This window comes from Lynx canadensis, chromosome A2 (assembly GCF_007474595.2).
Source record: "Lynx canadensis isolate LIC74 chromosome A2, mLynCan4.pri.v2, whole genome shotgun sequence".
In the NCBI taxonomy this organism is placed as follows: Eukaryota; Metazoa; Chordata; class Mammalia; order Carnivora; family Felidae; genus Lynx; species Lynx canadensis.
The window spans coordinates 162,318,292-162,337,504 of NC_044304.2; the positions used below are offsets into that span (position 1 = coordinate 162,318,292).

Genomic DNA, 19,213 nt, shown 5'->3' on the forward strand with positions numbered 1-19,213 from the left:
GTTCTTTCTCCATTTTTTCTGTTCCCCAACCCATGTTTTTTCTCTTGTCCAAATACAACCTTCCACTTCTGCAACCTCTCTTTCGCTTTCTTTTGTGTTTCTGCAGAAGGGCATCCCTCCCCTCTGTTCCTACGCTGCCTTTTTTATCTCTCCCAGTTTGAAATCATGCACCTATGGCCCATCACATTGTCCTCATAGGCCCCTGGAGATGTTTCTGTCACTCTGTAGCCTGGATTCCTGGAAGTTCAAGCCTTCTCGCCTCAATACTTCTGTGTTTGAGGGACGAGGGAACTTCAGATTCCCTTACTTCTCTGCCATGTTAACTCCTTCTGAAAATTTTTTCAAGTGTTTATTTATTTGTGAGAGAGAGAGAGAGAGAGAGAGAGAGAGAGAGAGCATGAGCAGGGGCAGGGCAGAGAGAGAGGGAGCCACAGAATCTGAAGCAGTCTCCAGGCTCCAAACTGTCAGCACACAGCCCAACGTGGGGCTCAAACCCATGGACCTCGAGATCATGACCTGAGCTGAAGTCAGACACTCAGCTGACTGAGTCACCCAAGCGCCCCACCCGTCAGTGAAATTGAGAGTGTGATTATTACACTAGAGGATTTGAGTACATGAATGTGACCAATAGTGATTGGAGAGGTTTTTTGCTTAAGGCAGAACCTGTGTAAGGTTTCCTTCAGGTGGCATGGATGGAGCCAGTGTGAAGGGCTGATGGGAGGAAAGAATAAGTGTCTTCTCTTCCTGTCCTTGTGACATCCCTCTTATTTAATCACAAAGTTCCACACAGGAGGACTTTGATGGAGAGGAGATTCCAGTAGAGAAGAACCCCAAGATCTTGCGGATCCTAATTCATGTAACTGAGGTGTGTGTTTCCTATGAGTGTAGCACTGGGAATCCAGGTGACAGGCACTTTGCTCATGCAGAGAACTGACAGGAAGTTCCCACATCCCACCAGGGAGGGACATTTATGTGTAAATCACAGAGAATCTAGAGATTCAGAGAGGTGGAGTAGGGCCTCCAATATCTCAGGTGGGTCAGGGTCCCTCTGGGCCCTGGGCCTTACTTATTCAAGGTCAATCAGACCCAAGACTTGACCAGCTAAAAATCTGTGCCAAGGAGTGTCCACATGCTTGAGTCTGAGGAGAGGACAGGCGGTCAAGAGCACAGCAGTGAATGGACATGATCTTTACATCTGTGTGGGTGACTTTGCCGGCAAGCTTGTGGCGTGGCTGGGCTAAATTTCTGAGTACACTTAGAGACCACAACTTGGCCTTTTGAGAGTGAATTTCATTTTTGACAATCTCAATCTGGTAAATAGGGTGAGTGACCAAAGCATGCTAGTGTTTGGAAGCAAAAAGAAGCTACACATTAGAGACTTGTCTTCCATTGTCTCCTTTAACTCTGAAGATGACTCTGCTGAGGGAGTTTCAGAGATGTTGTGAGGGATGAGCCCTGAAGATGCATGTTCCAGAGGCAGCGATCATTTGCCAAAGTGCTGTGCACATAGTCCATGAACAACAACCCAGAGTGCATTTGTAATCATTTGTGAATGTGGATGTAAGGTTGCATAATTTCTGGCATGTTTTAAAACAGTGGTCTATCTATGTTTATTTCATTTTATTTATTTATTTTCGGCCTCGTCTATGTGAACAAAAATACAAAATGGAATATCTGAGGCAATTGTTCTGAAGTTCTTTCTTCCTGTTAAGAAGTATCTTGATTATCTGAAATTCTTCCTAAGTTGGACTGCATTCTCTGGGGTTTGGGATCAACAATGACCATGTTGCAGAAGGTGGCATTGATGGTAAGAAAACCTTCTTCTTAAGGACCTGAAGCTCTGAATCTAAGCCTGGCCACTCAAATGTTCACATCAGGAACAGTTTGCTGTGCATATTGTGTAGAGCACATAAATGGTGCCAAAGGGACATGGGCAGGTGAGCGGTGCATGAAGAACTTTTGTGGCTGACGGATGCGTTCGCTATCTTGCTTGTTATGATGGTTTCACTGGTGTATACATACTTTAATCATGTCAAAAATGTTTGTATTTTCTATTTTAAATTGGACTGTCTTTGTATTAATGAATTTTCTGAGTTCTTGACACATTCTATTCTTTGCCATATCTTTATCAAGTATATACACAAGTTCTTTCTTTATCTGATATGTGACTCGCAAACATTTTCTCCCAGTTTGTAGATTGCTCTCTCTGCCCCTTCCTGCTCATGCTCTCTATCTCTCCCTCCCTCTCTCTCTCTCTCTCAAAATAAATGATTAACTTTGAAAAATCATGTAAATCTACCACAACTGATTATCCTAATTGCATCCAATTGTACCAAAATGCTACAGCTTCCACTGCAGGGCTGGGTAGGGGGCATGGGCCTTGCACCTCAACCTTGTGTGCTGTGAGGTGCTCACAACCCTTTGTCACCAGCAGACAAAAACAGAAGGAGATGCAGCAGGAAATCGTTTCAGTGAAGACAAGAAAGAAGTGTGGCTGTGCACTGGTAAATTGACAACAACCATGCTTGGTCTTGTGAGAAGGTTCTGGGAACTGGGCCAACGTCGATTGTAGACTACAGACTTCCTGGGTACTGAGCTGTGAGGTGCATAGGAATCATCCTTTCTTCTCTTTACTACGTCATTTCTAATAAAGTGTTACAGATATTTTTGCATGCATGAGAGGGAGGACATGGGTTGAAAAAAGGTGTCAAATTATAAAACAGAAACAAGAAATGTGTAAAGAAGCAGACATTGTCAAAAGGCAAACTGCAAAACCTTTGAGGCTTTGAGCTCCAAAAGATGCAGAAATAGACTCGATCTGTGGATGAGAAAAGATACAAATTCGTATCGTAATGGGGCACGGACACAGGTAGGATGACAGCTTGTAGCCAGTTTTAGGTGATTGTAAATCATGTTGGGGTGTCAGGGTGGCTCAGTGCATTAGATGTCTTGAGTTTAAATTTAGACTCTTGATTTTGGTCCAGGTCATGATCTGATGGGTTGTGAGTTCAAGCCCTGTGTTGGGCTCTGCACCGACAGCATGGAGACTGAGATTCTTTCTCTCCCTCTCTGTGCCCCTTCCTGCTCATGCTCTCTCTCTCTCTCTCTCAAAATAAATGAATAAACTTAAAAAAATCATGTAAATCTACCATGACAGATTATCCTAAATGCATCCAGTTGTACTAAAATGCTGCAAGTTTTCAGCTTTATTGAATTTTAATTTACATAAAATAAAATTCATCTCCTTAAGTGGATTTAATCATCAATTGAAAAATACATCCAGCAAGTCTTGCTATTTCCCACTAGCCTATATATGTGTATGTTGTCATAACATATATTCATTTTATTTTATCTTTTATCTTTTGATCCCTTCCCAGGTTTCACCAATCCCCTCAATCTGGGAAGCATCAGCCTGTTCTCTGTAACTATGAGCTTGTCTTGTTTTTTCTTTTTTAGATTCCATATATAAGGGAGATCGTAGAGTACTTGTTTTTCTCTGTCTGCCTTATTTCACTGAGCATAATTCCCTTGACATCCATCCATGCTGTTGCAAATGGCAAGATTTGGGTTTTTTTTTTAAATGGATGACTAATATCCAATTGTGTATATATGCCATGATTTCTCAGTCCATTTATCCATCAGTGGACACTTAGATTGTTTCCATATCCTGGCTATTGTAGATAATGCTGCGTTAAAGATGGGAATGCAGATAACTTTTCCAGTTAGTGTTTTTTCCTTGGGATAAATACCCAGAAGTGGCATTACTGAAACATATGATCGTTTTTAAAAAAAGTTTTTAATAAAATTTTTAATACTTATTTACTTTTGAGTCAGAGAGACACAGAGCTAGAGCAGGGGTTTGGTAGAGAAAGAGAGAGACACAGAATCCCAAGCAGGCTCCAGGCTCTGAGATGTCAGCACAGAACCTGATTTGATGCTCGAACTCATGAACTGTGAGATCATGACCTGAGGCGAAGTTGGATGCTCAACTGACTGAGCCACGCAGGAGCCCCTCATTTTTTTTAGAGAGAGAGAGAAAGGGATAGGGACAGAGGGAGAGAGATAAAGAGAGAGAGAGGGAGAGAGAGAGAATCTTAAGCAGACTCCATGCTCAGCGTGTAGCCTATGTGGGACTCAATCGCACGGCTCTGGGATCATGACCAGAGCGAATATCAAGAGTCCAACACTCAATCAATTGAGCCACCCAGGTGCTCTTCTTCTTTCATTTTTTTTAGTATCAAGGGATTTTATAATAACTTTGGAGAAATGTCAGTAATTTATGACTATAATTCTGTAATGCCTTATTTTAGAATATAAAAACTTCACTGGATTCTAAGCTAAGCTTTTAAACTTTAAAGTTAAATTATACTGTTCTCTCTCATGTCACAATCCCTGACAGGATGGTTGCACACATGAAATAGAAAAAGACACTTGGTCTTTCCACACAGGCATCCATTGTGTACCCTACAAGGGTGAGTTGGCTTGTGTAACCTGCCTAGCTGGCTTCTTAATAGGAAGAAGCAAAGTTCCATTTTGAATATAAATGGGGAAGGGAGTCTCCCACTGAGATGCCCCAAAATCAGATTTTGTGTTACTTGCTGCATTGCTCTTATGAGGAATAGCTACCAGCAGCAGCAGCTCCGAATTCTCTTTGTAAACTATAATATTTTGTTTCCTCTTCTGTGGGCTACTTAGCTACAAAAAGGAAGAGTAAGAAGCTCTGGGAAATCCTGGAAAGTACTTGGGCATTCCCCAAGTATTGTAAGAGAACGTCAGGCTTTCTGTAGACTTCGAATAGGCTTCTCTAGAAGGGCCTTCTATAGAGTTCTGGGAGTGCCGCAGTCACTTATTGGGGGGGGGGGCGCCGTGAGGCTACAGAGGAGGGATGTGTGTGAGGGGAAATGGGGGGCCATGCAGGAGAAGCAGCTGGATTACCATCCTAATGCTGTGGCTTTTGTTTCCTGATGTCCCAGGGCTTAGAAACCAAGATGGCAGAGATTCACAGCTGAGACTAGTCTTAGTGGGTAAGACCGGAGCAGGGAAAAGTGCCACAGGCAACAGCATCCTCGGAGAGAAAGTGTTTCGTTCCAGCATTGCGGCAACATCAGTCACCAAGACCTGTAACAAAGGGAGCAGCAGGTGGCAGGGAAGAGAAATTGTGGTCGTGGATACGCCTGGCATTTTCGACACCGAGGCACAGGATGCTGACACCTGCAAGGAGATTGCTCACTGCATCTTCCTGACCTCCCCAGGGCCTCATGCTCTGCTCCTGGTGGTCCCGCTGGGCCGGTACACGCAGGAAGAGCGAAAGGCCACGGAGAAGATCCTGCAAATGTTTGGACCCAGAGCTAGGAGATACATGATTCTCTTATTCACCCGGAAAGATGACTTGGATGGCATCAATTTCCATGATTACTTACAGAAAGCACCCAAAGATATCCGAGAGTTGGTGGGCAAGTTTGGTGATCGCTACTGCGTGTTCAACAATCGGGCGACAGGAGCAGAGCAGGAGGCCCAGAGAAATCAGCTGCTCACCCTGGTCCAGCGCATTGTCGCCGAGAATGAAGGAAGATGCTACACTAATAAGATGTATCAAAAGGCTGACAACGAGATTCAGAAACAAATGCAAGAAATGCAAGAATTTTACACAGCAGAGCTAGAGAGAGAGAGAGTGCAGATAAGAAAGGAGTTTGAAGACAAGATCAGAAAGCTGGAGGATAAACTGGAGCAGCAGAGACAAATGGAACAAATGGAGAGGGAATTGGCTGAGAAAGAGGCATTATATGCTGTAAGGCTGCAAAAACACAGAGATGAGAATCAGTATAAGATAGTTGACTTGGTCATGAAAGCTCTGCAGATGGTTTTTCCTATCTTCTCTCACCTGTTTATGAAAGATTAACCTGAATGAGAAGATCTGATTTGCTACACATTTTCCGCTGGCCCTGCCAAGCCCCTCACCCCAGAACTCATTCACCAACCTTGAAGCACACTCGATTCTGTCTCTCAGACTCTCAGGATGAAGGGGTATAATCAGATTCACTGGTGGTGATTGGTAGATGTTTGATTGACTTACCAGGGGAGGGACGCATTCTCAATTTGTGGAACTCCAGAGTAGAAGGTATTGATGATCTTCTAAGAAGATGACCCCAAAATTTCTCTATTTGTCCCAAGTGAAATCCAGATTCCTTTTAGTGCTTCTACTCACTTATTTTTGCTTTTAGGACACGGCAATCACCTTACCCATATGGTTTGTTACAAAGATTGGTTCTTCATGTTAGGTAGTCTATTGATGGAGATGCTTATAGAATTCTTTCCAGATGAATGGAAATTTATTTAGTTACATTTTTACAGAGGGACTCAAGTTGTTTCTTATCAGCTGCCCACTGAAGAACAAAGAGTTGTCTGGAAAATAGACCTCTCACAACTCAACTAAGTGAAATGCCAGAAAGAGCAGTTGAAAGACGGAGATGCAACACAGAAGACAACAACGGTTTGCTGTATTCAGACATATCTACAGCAACTCTTTGACAGACTTCAATGCAACATATTTGCTGAGTAACCAGTTCTCTCCTTTTCATGTGAAACTAACTGTTGCCACTTCACCTCCACCACCTCAGACCTTCATAACTTACTGCACATACCACCCTCTCCCAGCTGAACTGCTTGCTAGTTGGTATTATAATAAAAGTTTTCTGTTCTGTCATATTTCCACAAATTTGCAGTCCACTTCTTCTTGGAAAATACCTTTGATATTTCTTTTTCTTTATTATTTTATTTAAAATTTATTTATTTATTTAGAGGCATGAGCAGGGGAGAGGCAGTGATAGAGAGAACCCCAAGCAGGCTCCACACATCAGTGCAGAGCTTGATGCAGGGCTCAAACCCACAAACCATGAGATCATGACCTGAGCTGAAACTGAGAGTGGGATGCTCAACGGACTGAGCCACCCAGGTGCCCTATGTTTGCCACTTCTTCTAAGACTACAGGTGTGAGTTTCACTTTTTGGTAACAGTTCAAGATGATTTCAGAGCTAGTCTTGGTCTACCCTCAACACATCTCTCCTCCTTTTCCTTGGAAATTCCCAGCCACATTCTCAACCCCTCTGCCAGTCAAACACCACCTTCTTGTTGGATTCATTCATTATGTACTGATAGAAGTTATGTGTAACCAAGGCTTTAGAGACCTTTCTGGTTTTCCTGGAGCAAAAATCCCCTTTAATATATGGATAACAGTAGGAGGTGTCTCTATCTGTTTTCTAGTTTTCTATTTGGTACTTCTCACATAATCCATGCGAAGGCTTCCCAAAACACATTTCCATGTTCTACCAATATGTTCTGGTGGTCATATGTGACTTATGGCAACTCTCCTCACTCTGCCATCTTGACATTGGCTTGTCTATGCTCAAAGCCATTTTGCCCAAAGGGACATATACCTCTCCCAGTTTTCCCCAAACACCCATGAGTTTAGACTGTACTTTTAATTAATCTCGAGGATAAAGGAAGCACACCACAAAGAAGCTCACAATCCCTCACAATCCCTTTTCCCCAGGAGAAGGGACCAAGATGGTGGAGTAGCATGGAAGTTTTCTGCTTCTCTCATTCCTGAAATTCAGCCGGATCAGCACAAAAGCATTTTTCACACTAGAAAATTTATCTGAGGATCAACATAACAATCTGTATAACCTGAGCCACAGAACTTGGCAGATACACAGGATGAGACGTGATTTGGGAGAGAGAGAAGCCATGGAGGATAGGGAGTTGTTTTTGCTTGTGGAGATAGGACAGAAACAGGGCGTAGAATACAGGAAAACACTCCCCCAAAAGGCAACTGTAGAGAAAGAGAAAGAGTGGAAACACCCAAAAGGGACTGAACAAGAAAGCAAGAAAGGAGAAAGTAGATTTTCAATACCATTAAGAAGACGGGCCCTATAAACAAGGGAGCCCAGAGTTGGAAACTCTGTACCTCGCTACCTGGTGGTGATCTGGTGGGAAGGGTGAATCCCCAGGAGTGAGGTCCGAGGGCTCCGAGGGCCACGTGGGGAGAAGCAGTTCCCCTGCTAAGAGAACATTTGGTAGAGGTTGTGTGGCCTCCCCACAGGTAAGTGTCCCAGTGGACCCTGGAGAACAGCTGTTTGTTGGTTTTAGAACAAAGGCATTATGGGGCAGTGAAGTCTGACACCAGATGTGTGTTGTGATTTACCACAATCCCTGAGACGCTGCTGCTACATGACTGGGTGAAAGTCTTGTGGGGCACATTGGTACCTGGCTGTAGCCTCTGGGCATCTGCAGCAGGTGGTCCCATGAACGTTCCCAGGGTGGCGAGCACCTGGCCATTGCTTGCCAAGCAAAGACCCTCCCACGGAGGGTTGGAGTGGGTCCACAACTAAGGGACCTCAGAAATGAGGGGCTTGGAAACACAGCCCCTTCTGAGATGAAATTCAGAAGGGAGGTGCCACCTCATGGCTTGGTCGCAGATAGTGTAGAAGTGGGGAGTGGATGGATGCTGGAGACAAAGGAAGGTTGCATGTTTTTAATTATCAAATGTTTTCTTACTTTTTATTTCCTTTTTTCCCCCTTTCTTTCCCTTTTTTCTCTATTCTGTCAAGCTTCTTTCAACAACCAGACCAAAACACACCTAGGATCTAGCATCCTTCATTTGATTTTTTTGTGTGTTGTTTAAAATTTTTAAATTTTTAAAATAATTCCTTTACTTCTTCCAAAATGAAGGAATTCACTGAAAAGAAAGGACAGGAGGAAATGATCCTGACAAATAAGCAAAATGTCTGAACCAGAATTTAGAGTCCCGATAATACGAATATTAGCTGGGTTTGAAAAAAGCATAGATTCCCTTTCTGTGGAGATAAAAGAAGTAAAATTTGCCATCATGAAATTAAAAATGCTAGAATTGAGATGCAATCTCATATGGTTGCCACGGTGGCAAGGATGGATGCAGCAGAGCAGGGAATTGATGATGCAGAGGACAAACTTATGGGGGTTAATAAAGCAGGAAAAAAAAGAGGGAAACTAAGGCAAAAGAGCATGATATAAGATTTAGAGAACGTGGTGACTCATTAAAAAGGAACAACATCTGAATAATAGGGGTCCCAGAAAATGAAGACAGAGAACACAGAGAAGAAGGTTTATGTGAGGAAATCATACCAGAACACTTTCCTACCCTGAGGAAAGACAGACATCAAAACCCAGGAAGCACAGAGAACTCCCATGAGATTCAAAGAAAACCAACTATCAACAAGTCATTTCATATTCAAATTCACAAAATAAACAGACAAGGAAAGAATTATATAAGCAGCAAAGGAAAAAAGCCCTTAACCTACAAGTGCAACCAGATCAGGTTCTCAGCAGACCTATCCACAGAAATTGGCAGGACAGAAAGGAGTGGCGGGATATATTCAATGTGCTGAACTGGAAAAGTAAGCAGCCAAAAGCTCTTCATTCAGCAAGGCTGTTTGTTCAAAATAGAAAGAGAGATAAAGTGTTTCCCAGACACAGGAAAACTGTAGACATTTGTGACCCTTAACCAGCCTGGAACGAAATTGTGTGGGGGACTCTTTCAGGGGAGAAAAGGTGAACCAAAGCAAAAAAGACAAAAGCAACAAAGACCAGAGAACACCACCAGAAACTCAAACTCTACAGGCAACACAATGGCAATAAATTCATATCTTTCAGTACTCACTCTACATGTCAATGGACTAAATGCTCTAGTCAAAAGACATAGGCTAACAGAATGAATAAGAAAACAAGATCCATCTTTAGGCTGTTTCCAAAAGACCTGTTTTATTTTTTTTATTTTTATTTTTTCCCTCTTTTTTTTTAATATATGAAATTTATTGTCAAATTGGTTTCCATACAACACCCAGTGCTCATCCCAAAAGATGCCCTCTTCAATACCCATCACCGACCCTCCCCTCCCTCCCACACCCCATCAACCCTCAGTTTGTTCTCAGTTTTTAAGAGTCTCTTATGCTTTGGCTCTCTCCCACTCTAACCTCTTTTTTTTCCTTCCCCTCCCCCATGGGTTTCTGTTAAGTTTCTCAGGATCCACATAAGAGTGAAAACATATGGTATCTGCCTTTCTCTGTATGGCTTATTTCACTTAGCATCACACTCTCCAGTTCCATCCACGTTGCTACAAAGGGCCAGATTTCATTCTTTCTCATTGGTGTGCACATTTTCTTAAGCACCAATTCTCTGATACAGATTTGTGAGAAAGGACAATGAGATAGGGAGATTTTAATTCTATTTTTAATTCCTCTTGAGTTAATAGTTGCTTTTGTAGGAAAAATGCTTTGAGCAGGCTTATGCAAATGAGTCCCTTAGACTTTAAGTCAATTGCTTCTTGTGGAGCAGTGTGGAGTACACGGGGAACAGCCTATGTAGCAAAATTAAACATAGACACTGCACAGCTACCTCGTTCTCACCCTCATGGTGAATTCCCTTCACAATCTCCCAACCAAATTTTCATACAATTCTTCATGCTTCTTCATTCCTCCATGAACTGAGGAAAAGACAATATATCTCTTGCTTTCTGAACCTGGAGAGGTGGAATCTGGGACACATGTCTCATTGGTTTATTCTTTCTTCCTCTCTGTTTTCTTTCCCCTAGAAGAAGACAGAGTGTTCTCAGCTTCTATTTTCTGGATATCTACTATATAAAATTCTATTTTGCAGCAAGGGAGCCCTGGGCTTTGTCATGCAAATTGGACAAGTGATAGACTATAGGCAATCCCTTGTGAAGAAACACCAACACCCCGGATTACAAGGCTGTCATGTTTTCACAAATCCTTTTTTTTTTTTTTTTTTTTTTTTTAGTCTAGAAGCTGTTTCTTCAGGTTTTTCTCTATACTGTGTGAAGCATTAGCATGTATCAGAGCCATCGGGAAGGCTTGTTAAAGTACAAAGCCTGACTCAGTAGGCTCGGGGTGGAGCTTGAGAATCTGCATTCCCTACAGGTTGTGTTGTTCCCAGGTGTTGCCCATGCTGCTCGTCTGGGACCATAGCTTCAGAGTGACCGCCCAGTCGCAAATAATCTCACATTTGAAAGGGACAAAGTCATTTCAATCATATTCAAGGCATTTCCCTCGTTCCAAATGTTACCAGCTAGATTCAGAATACGGAAGACTCCTCCTCTCCAAGATTCTCAAGTACACAAGCAAAGAACTAAATCAAATAAGGCAAAATGCCAGATTTCTATCCAAAGTCTAGGACTCCCTAATAAAGAGGGAGTGGAGACCAGAGCAGGGGCCAAAACCCAAAGTTGGAAAACTTTATTCTTTTCCCTGAATGGAACAGAGCTAGTCGCACATCCTGGGGCCATCTGACAACCAGATTTATTGTCCAAGAAGGTGACTCAGCTGGGACCTGCCAGAAAGAATATCTTTGGTGTGTATACAGAATGGAATAAGGGACCAAAAGTGTGGGTCACGTCTGGCCCCAGTAAGCTAAGAGGGAGAAAGTACCATCTGTTTCATGTTTTTAAAAAAATGAAACATAATAGGAAAAAGCGGTCTACTGAACCATCCTAACATTCTCACATTCTGAAACAGATCAATCACTGTCTTTCATGAGGAGATCATTTATGAAGGGCTCGCAGCAGAGTTTCTGCTTCCCTGGGGTGAAGGTGGAGGGATCAGCACTTTCTCCTCTGAGCCAGAGAGAGGAGAGTCACCTCTTGTATCCTGCTCTGTGTCTTTCAAAAAAATGCTAATGAGGTGCCTGGGTGGCTCAGTTGGTCAAGCATCTGACTATTGGTTTCCTTTGCCTGAGGTCATGATCTCATGGTTTCCTGAATTGGAGCCCTGAGTAGGGGTCCATGCTGACAGTGGAAGGCCTGCTTGGGATTCTGTCTCTCCTTCTCTCTCTGCCCCTCCCCGTTTGTTCTATCTCGGGCTCTCTCAAAATAATAAATAAACTTTAGGGGAAAAAGGGAGGTGGGATTATACCAGGTGGGCCTGACCTAATCAAAAAATATTTAAAAGCAAGAGATTCTCCCACTGGAGAGAATATCCATGTTGAATATCTGTATTGAGAACTGCCTATCAAGAGGAACAGCCAGTGTGACCCTTTGGGAGGAGGAACTCAGTCCTACAACCACAAGCAACTCAATGCTGCCAACAACTTGAATGAATTTGGAATAAGACCCTGAACTCCACAGAAGACACGACTGAGCAGCTGACTCCTTGACTGAAGCTTCAAGCAACTCTGAGCACAGGACCCAGTCAGGCCTTGCCTAGACTCCAGACCCCCAGAGACGGAGCCAATAAGCGTATGTTGTTTCAAGTTGCTAAGTTGGAGGTCATTTGTTAGGCACCGATAAAAAAGTAATGCACTTGTTATATTTATAGTGAGTTTCTTTTAAATAGCATGTGGTTGGCCTTGCTTTTTAATCCAGTCCTACAGTCCCTGCTTTTTATTCCGGGGTGTTTAGACCATTTATCACAGTCTACATGGAAGTACCATTAGACCACTTCACATGTCGTTTAAGGAACTTACACTAGTGTACTTAACAATTTCTGCCTCCTGGGTGTTGTCATACCTTACTTTCACATACGTTGTAGGTCCCTCCATACACTATTACTATTTTTGTTTTAGACAATTGTCTTTTAGAGCTATGAAATGTAAGCTACAAAATGTCTTTTGTATTATCTTCCTTTTTGCCATTTCTGGAGCTTTTTATTTCTTTAGGTAAATACAAATTTCTGTCCGGTATCACCTTCATTCCTTCTAGATGAGGAACTTCCTCCAATATTTGTTGTAGCACAGGTAAGTCAACAGTGAATCCGCTCAGCTTCTGTGAGGGAGGCTTTAGCTCACTTTTATATTTGAAAGCTATTTTTAAATTTTTTTCAATATATGAAGTTTATTGTCAAATTGGTTTCCATACAACACCCAGGGCTCATCCCAAAAGATGCCCTCCTCAATACCCATCACCCACCCTCTCCTCCCTCCCAGCCCCCATCAACCCTCAGTTTGTTCTCAGTTTTTAAGAGTCTCTTATCTTTGGCTCTCTTCCACTCTAACCTCTTTTGTTTTTCCTTCCCCTCCCCCATGGGTTTCTGTTAAGTTTCTCAGGATCCACATAGGAGTGAAACCATATGTTATCTGTCTTTCTCTGTATGGCTTATTTCACTTAGCATAACACTCTCCAGTTCCATCCATGATGCTACAAAGGGCCATATTTCATTCTTGAAAGCTATTTTTATGGCTTAGAGAATTCTGGGCTGACACTTTTGTTCTTTCAATAATATAAAGATGTCAGTCAATTGTCTTCTGGATTGCAAGCTCTGACAAGGAATCATCTGTAATTACAATCTTTATTCCTCTAATATAATGTGCCTTTTACACCGCAGTTATTTTTAAGTCTTCCTCTTTATCTTTGGTTTTTTGCAGTTTGAGTATGAAGTGCTTAGATTTTTATTTGTTTGTTTCTGTATTTATCCTGCTCAAGCTTCTCTGGGACTCTTGGATCTGTGTCTTGGTGTCTTCCCTTGTTTTTACAAATGTCTGAACCATTAGCTCTTCAAATGTTTCTTCTGTTCATTCTCTTTTTTTCTTCTTCTGGTACTTCAGATACATGTGTGTTAACCTGTTTGATTTGCTTTGCAGCTCCCGGATACTCTATTCTCTTTTTCTTTTTCTCACTCATTTTTAACTTTTGTTTTCATTGGAAGAATTTCTATTCTCTCTTCTTCAAATTCACTGACTCATGTTGAGTCAACTGTGTTGATTGATGTACCTGCTAGGGAACACTTCATCTCTGATAGTGCTTTTGACTTCTACCACGTATGTTTGATTCTTATGGTTTTCATCTGTCTGTTGAAATTTCCCCATCTTTTATTTCATGTTGTCCAGTTTTTCTTCAGTCCTTGTTGTTATTTTAAAATCCCTGTTCAGTTCCTGGACTTTTTCTGAGTCTACCCTGTTGTTGTGTTTTATTTTTGTTCTCCTGCTTTTAAAACAAGTTTCATAATTTTATTAAATTGTAGACATAGGAGGAAAGGAGCAAATGAAATAAATAATATTGATGCCTGGATACAGAATCCCTTTTCCTCCATCAGGCTGTTAGGGTGGGATTTGAGTCAGCCCACAGGGAGTTGGACCGGTTGGGATTGTTGCTACAATTATCGATGGAGCAGCTAAGGCCCCATATTTCTCTAGGGTGCCTTGAGCTTAGTGTGGGCACTCAGATGCCATGTGGTTTTACTTAGTGTTCTCATCCCGTTTACCTTCAGCTTCCAGTCATCCCTACACACTCCGCTTCCCAGAATCTCTCCAGGCCCGTGATGGATGGCTGGTGCTTATCAATCATTGCTCCTATGGCGTGTGGGGGCAGGGCAGCACATATGTCTGTTGTCCTGGTCCAGCCTGAGTCTTAAGCATGGCCTGTGCACCCAGGCCTGGGGACGTGGACTTTCTCAGTAGGTCTGACTGTACTAGGGTTCTCAAGAGAAACAGAACCAGGTGGAAATATATCAATATCTATACCTATCTCTCTCTCTCTCTATCGATGTAGATATATATCTGTATCTATAGATATTGGTATCTTTCCACATTTGCACTTTGTAACTGGCATGTAATCATATCCTACCTTATACTTCCACTAGCTCCCAGGAATATACACACAATAATGTGCAGTATTTATTATTGTGAATAATACCTGTGGAGTATGTATGAGTGTGAAATGTATCTGTTTATGAAATCCTTTTTTTTAATTTATGAGTATTTACTATTACGAAAAGTTTCCTCTTGGATTTGATGATTCTGTATCACAGTTTTATGGAATTTAACCTACAAAGTGGTTTTATCATATTATTTCATCATACACGAAAGCTATCAAGATGAACATTAATGTGATCATGTTAATAAAGAAACGGAACCCCTTTCGGCCCCACCTCTTGGAGCAGGTGCATGGGGGATGGCTCTGAGACAGACACAAGTCCGGGGCCACATGCCACACCCTGCTCTCTCCGCTACTCCTTCTAACACGCCCTCGCCATGTCCCAAGTAGGGCTTTTTACCCGTGGGTGTCGAAGCCTTCCTTTGATTCAAGCATACATTTCCGTATGCGACTTTAAAAGCCATAATACTTATATTTATTTTAACTTCCCATTTCTATATGCAAACAAGACAGAAACAAACAACAATTGGAGGGCGTGTGTGGACACGTGGTCACGAGACAACGTGAAATGAAAGAATGACGGGTTAAAGTCAGCCCCACAGTGCGTGCTCGTGCACACGCGGCCCTGGAGGCAGAGCTGGGGACAGCGGCCGTCCCCCCAACCCCGGCCCCCTCCCTGCTGCCCCGCGGGTCCCCGAGTTGCCGGGTTACCGAAGGGATTCACCCCTCGCTCAGAGCCCCTGTGTGAGCCCCGGAGGGCTGCTGAGGACGCTAAAGACGGAGATTAATGGCAGACTTCCGCCCAGCGGCACTTCACGGAGCCCAGCTCACTGCAAGGGCCACCGGGGCCCTCAGGCCTCCTGACCACAGCTCACCACAACCCCGAAGTCCAACCTGCCACCCCCACTCTGGCGCCCCAGGAACTAGTGGCATCTAAGCACAGGCGCACACGGGCCCTTCTAATCCACGTGGAACTGGGATGGCCCTAGGGGTCCCCCCAACAACCACCTTCTCCACATGGAGCTGCCCCCACCTCCCGCCAACACCACCTTCCTTCCAGCCCCTGACCCTGGGCCAGGTCAGTAGGTGCCTCCTGTTGCATCCACACCTCCGGACTAGAGCATGGCTGATTTGAAGAGAGGAGCTAACTTCCTTGAAAGTGTTTTGTCACATTGTGACAGAGCAATAAGGAAACCCTATGGGTTTGGTTACACAACCTAAGGATGGCATCTGATTTTCTAGTGATGTGGCGGTCAAGCACTTTCATGGGCTGGCCTACCCCCATTAAACTCCATAGTACCACCATAGCAGTGGAATGTCGGGGTCTGAGGCTTTCCACCAGTGCACCTGTGGCTCCCTCTTTCTCCATTGTGTGAGACGACCTCTGGGTTTTGCTTTGTTTTGTTTTGTTTTGTTTGTTTGTTTTGTTTTGTTTTGTTTTGTTTTTTTGCATAGTAATCCATTTGAGAAGCACAATGAAGACATTCCCCAAATTTCGACTTCACTTTGGAAAGACATCAGCCATAATAAATGCTAGAAACTTGGGAACTGTGTTATTTTCAGTATAGTTATTTCTCTTTTTTGGCAGTAAATTATTGTAAAGGAAATAAACCGATGTATCAGAAGTAAACATTAATATGTATGACCCTGACATCACTTTCACAGGTGATAATAAAACATCCAAGGGTCACAAAGGGCCAGATCTAGCCGGGTATAAGAACTAGGACAGTATTAAGGAGGGTCAGTGTCTGCTTTGGTCTGAATGTTTGTGTCCCCCACAGGTTTCATATATTGAAAATTTCGTGCTCAAGAGGATGGTTTTAGGAGCTGGTTTTAGGAGGTGAGTCAGTCAAGAGGGTAGATCCCATATGACTGAGAATTGTGCCCTTCTACAAGAGGCCCCAGAAAGCTGACTCATTCCTTCCACCATGTGAGGACACAGCCAGATGTCAGCAGCCTGCAACCCAGAGAGGTCTCTCACCAGATCCTGACTGAAATCACATCTCCATCTTGGACCTCCAACCTCTAGAACCATGCAGAAAATGTTTCTGCTATTTAGAAGTGGCCCAGTCTGTGCTTTTTTTAATTTTATTTTTTATTTTTTTAATATGAAATTTATTGTCAAATTGGTTTCCATACAACACCCAGTGCTCATCCCAACAGGTGCCCTCCTCAATGCCCATCACCTCTTGCGTCCCTCCCACCCCACATCAACCCTCAGTTTATTCTCAGTTTTTAAGAGTCTCTATTGGTTTGGCTCCCTCCCTCTCTAATGGTTTTTTTTTCCTTCCCCTCCCCCGTGGTCTTCTGTTAAGTTTCTCAGGATCCAGATAAGAGTGAAAACATATGTATGTATGTATATGTATGTATGACTTATTTCACTTAGCATAACACTCTCCAGTTCCATCCGCATTGCTACAAAAGGCCATATTTCATTCTTTCTCATTGCCAAGTAGTATTCCATTGTGCATATGAGACACAATTTCTTTATCCATTCATCAGCTGATGGACATTTAGGCTCTTTCCATAATTTGGCTATTGTTGAGAGTGCTGCTATAAATATTGGGTACAAGTGCCGCTATGCATCAGCACTCCTGTACCCCTTGGGTAAATTCCTAGCAGTGCTATTGCTGGGTCATAGGGTAGTTCTATTTTTAATTTTTTGAGGAAACTCCACAGTTTTCCGGAGCAGCTGCACCAGTTTGCGTTCCCACCAACAGTGCAAGAGGGTTCCTGTTTCTCCACATCCTCTCCAGCATCTATAGCTTCCTGATTTGTTCATTTTAGCCACTCTGATGGTGTGAGGCGGTATCTCAGTGTGGTTTTCATCTGTATTTCCCTGATGAGGAGTGATGTTGAGCATCTTTTCATGTGCCTGTTGGCCATCTGGATGTCTTCTTTAGAGAAGTGTCTATTCACGTTTTCTGCCCATTTCTTCACTGGATTATTTGTTTTTCAGGTGTGGAGTTTGGTGAGTTCTTTATAGATTTTGGATACTTGCCCTTTGTCTCATATGTCATTTGCAAATATCGTTTCCCATTCTGTTGGCTGCCTTTTAGTTTTGTTGCTTGTTTCCTTTGCAGTGCAGAAGCTTTTTATCTTCATGAGGCCCCAAAAGTTCATTTTTGCTTTTAATTCCCTTGCCTTTGGAGATGTGTCACGTAAGAAATTGCTGCGGCTGAGGTCAGAGAGGTTTTTTTCCTGCTTTCTCCTCTAGGGTTTTGATGGTTTCCTGTCTCATATTCCGGTCATTTATCCATTTTGAGTTTATTTTTGTGAATGGTGTAAGAAAGTGGTCTCGTTTCATTCTTCTGCATGTTGCTGTCCAGTTCTCCCAGCATCATTTGTTAAAGAGACTTTTTTTCCATTGGATATTCTTTCCTGCTTTGTCAAAGATTAGTTGGCCATACTTTTGTGGGTCCAATTCTGGAGTCTCTATTCTATTCGATTGGTCTATGTGTCTATTTTTGTGTCAATACCATGCTGTCTTGATGATTACAGCTTTGTAGTAGAGGCTAAAGTCTGGGATTGTGATGCCTCCTGCTTTGGTCTTCTTCTTCAATATTACTTTGGCTATTCAGGGTCTTTTGTGGCTCCATACGAATTTTAGGATTGCTTGTTCTAGCTTCAAGAAGAATGCTGGTGCAATTTTGACTGGGATTGCATTGAATGTGTAGATAGCCTTGGGTAGTATTGACATTTTAACAATATTTACTCTTCCAATCCATGAGCATGGAATGTTTTTCCATTTCTTTGTATCTTCTTCAATTTCCTTCATAAGCTTTCTATAGTTTTCAGCATCCAGATCTTTTACATCTTTGGTTAGGTTTATTCCTAGGTATTTTATGCTTCTTGGTGCAATTGTGAATCGGATCAGTTTGTCTTTCTGTTGCTCCATTATTGGCGTATAAGAACGCAACTGATTTCTGTACATTGAGTTTGTCTCCTGCGACTTTGCTGAATTCATGTATCAGGTCTAGCAGACTTTGGGTGGAGTCTATCGGGTTTTCCATGTATAATATCATGACATCTGCAAAAAGTGAAAGCTTGACTTCATCTTTGCCAGTTTTGATGCCTTTGATTTCCTTTTGTTGTCTGATTGCGGATGCTAGACCTTCCAACATCATGGTAAACACAGCGGTGAGAGTGGACATCCCTGTCGTGATCCTGATCTCAATCCCTCAGAAATACAAGCAATTCTCAGGGAATACTATGACAAATTATATGCCAACAAATTGGACAACCTGGAAGAAATGGGCAAATTCCTAAGCACCCACACACTTCCAAAACTCAAATGGGAAGAAATAGAAAATTTGATCAGTTATCAAAAATCTCCCAACAACTAAGAGTCCTGTACCACATGGCTTCCCTGGGGAATTCTACCAGACATTTAAAGCAGAGATAATACTCATCCTTCTCAAGGTGTTACAAAAAATAGAAGGGGAAGGAAAACTTCTAGACTCATCCTATGAAGCAAGCATTACTTTGATTTCTAAAACAGACAGATACCCAACAAAAAAAAAAAGAGAACTACAGGCCAATATCCCTGATGAATATGGATGCAAGAATTCTCAGTAA

At 42.6% G+C, this 19,213-nt stretch overlaps 2 protein-coding genes and 1 pseudogene across 3 annotated transcripts in view; all 3 read left to right on the forward strand.

Annotated features, from left to right (window-relative positions):
• Positions 1-19,213, forward strand: part of LOC115509358 (GTPase IMAP family member 7-like) — a 146,728-nt gene that overhangs the window by 56,134 nt on the left and 71,381 nt on the right. The window lies entirely within an intron of this gene.
• The window catches only part of LOC115509360, a 214,832-nt pseudogene continuing 196,107 nt past the window's right edge, over positions 489-19,213 (forward strand).
• LOC115509362 (GTPase IMAP family member 4-like) lies at positions 4,924-6,136 on the forward strand. Its single transcript, XM_030308775.1, has one exon. The coding sequence runs from the start codon at positions 4,943-4,945 to the stop codon at positions 5,897-5,899; it is 957 nt and encodes a 318-aa protein (XP_030164635.1). The 5' UTR covers positions 4,924-4,942; the 3' UTR covers positions 5,900-6,136.

Excerpts from the sequence above, each read along its gene's own strand:
- LOC115509362 (XM_030308775.1), top strand. The coding sequence starts at position 4,943 with ATGCTGTGGCTTTTGTTTCCTGATGTCCCAGGGCTTAGAAACCAAGAT.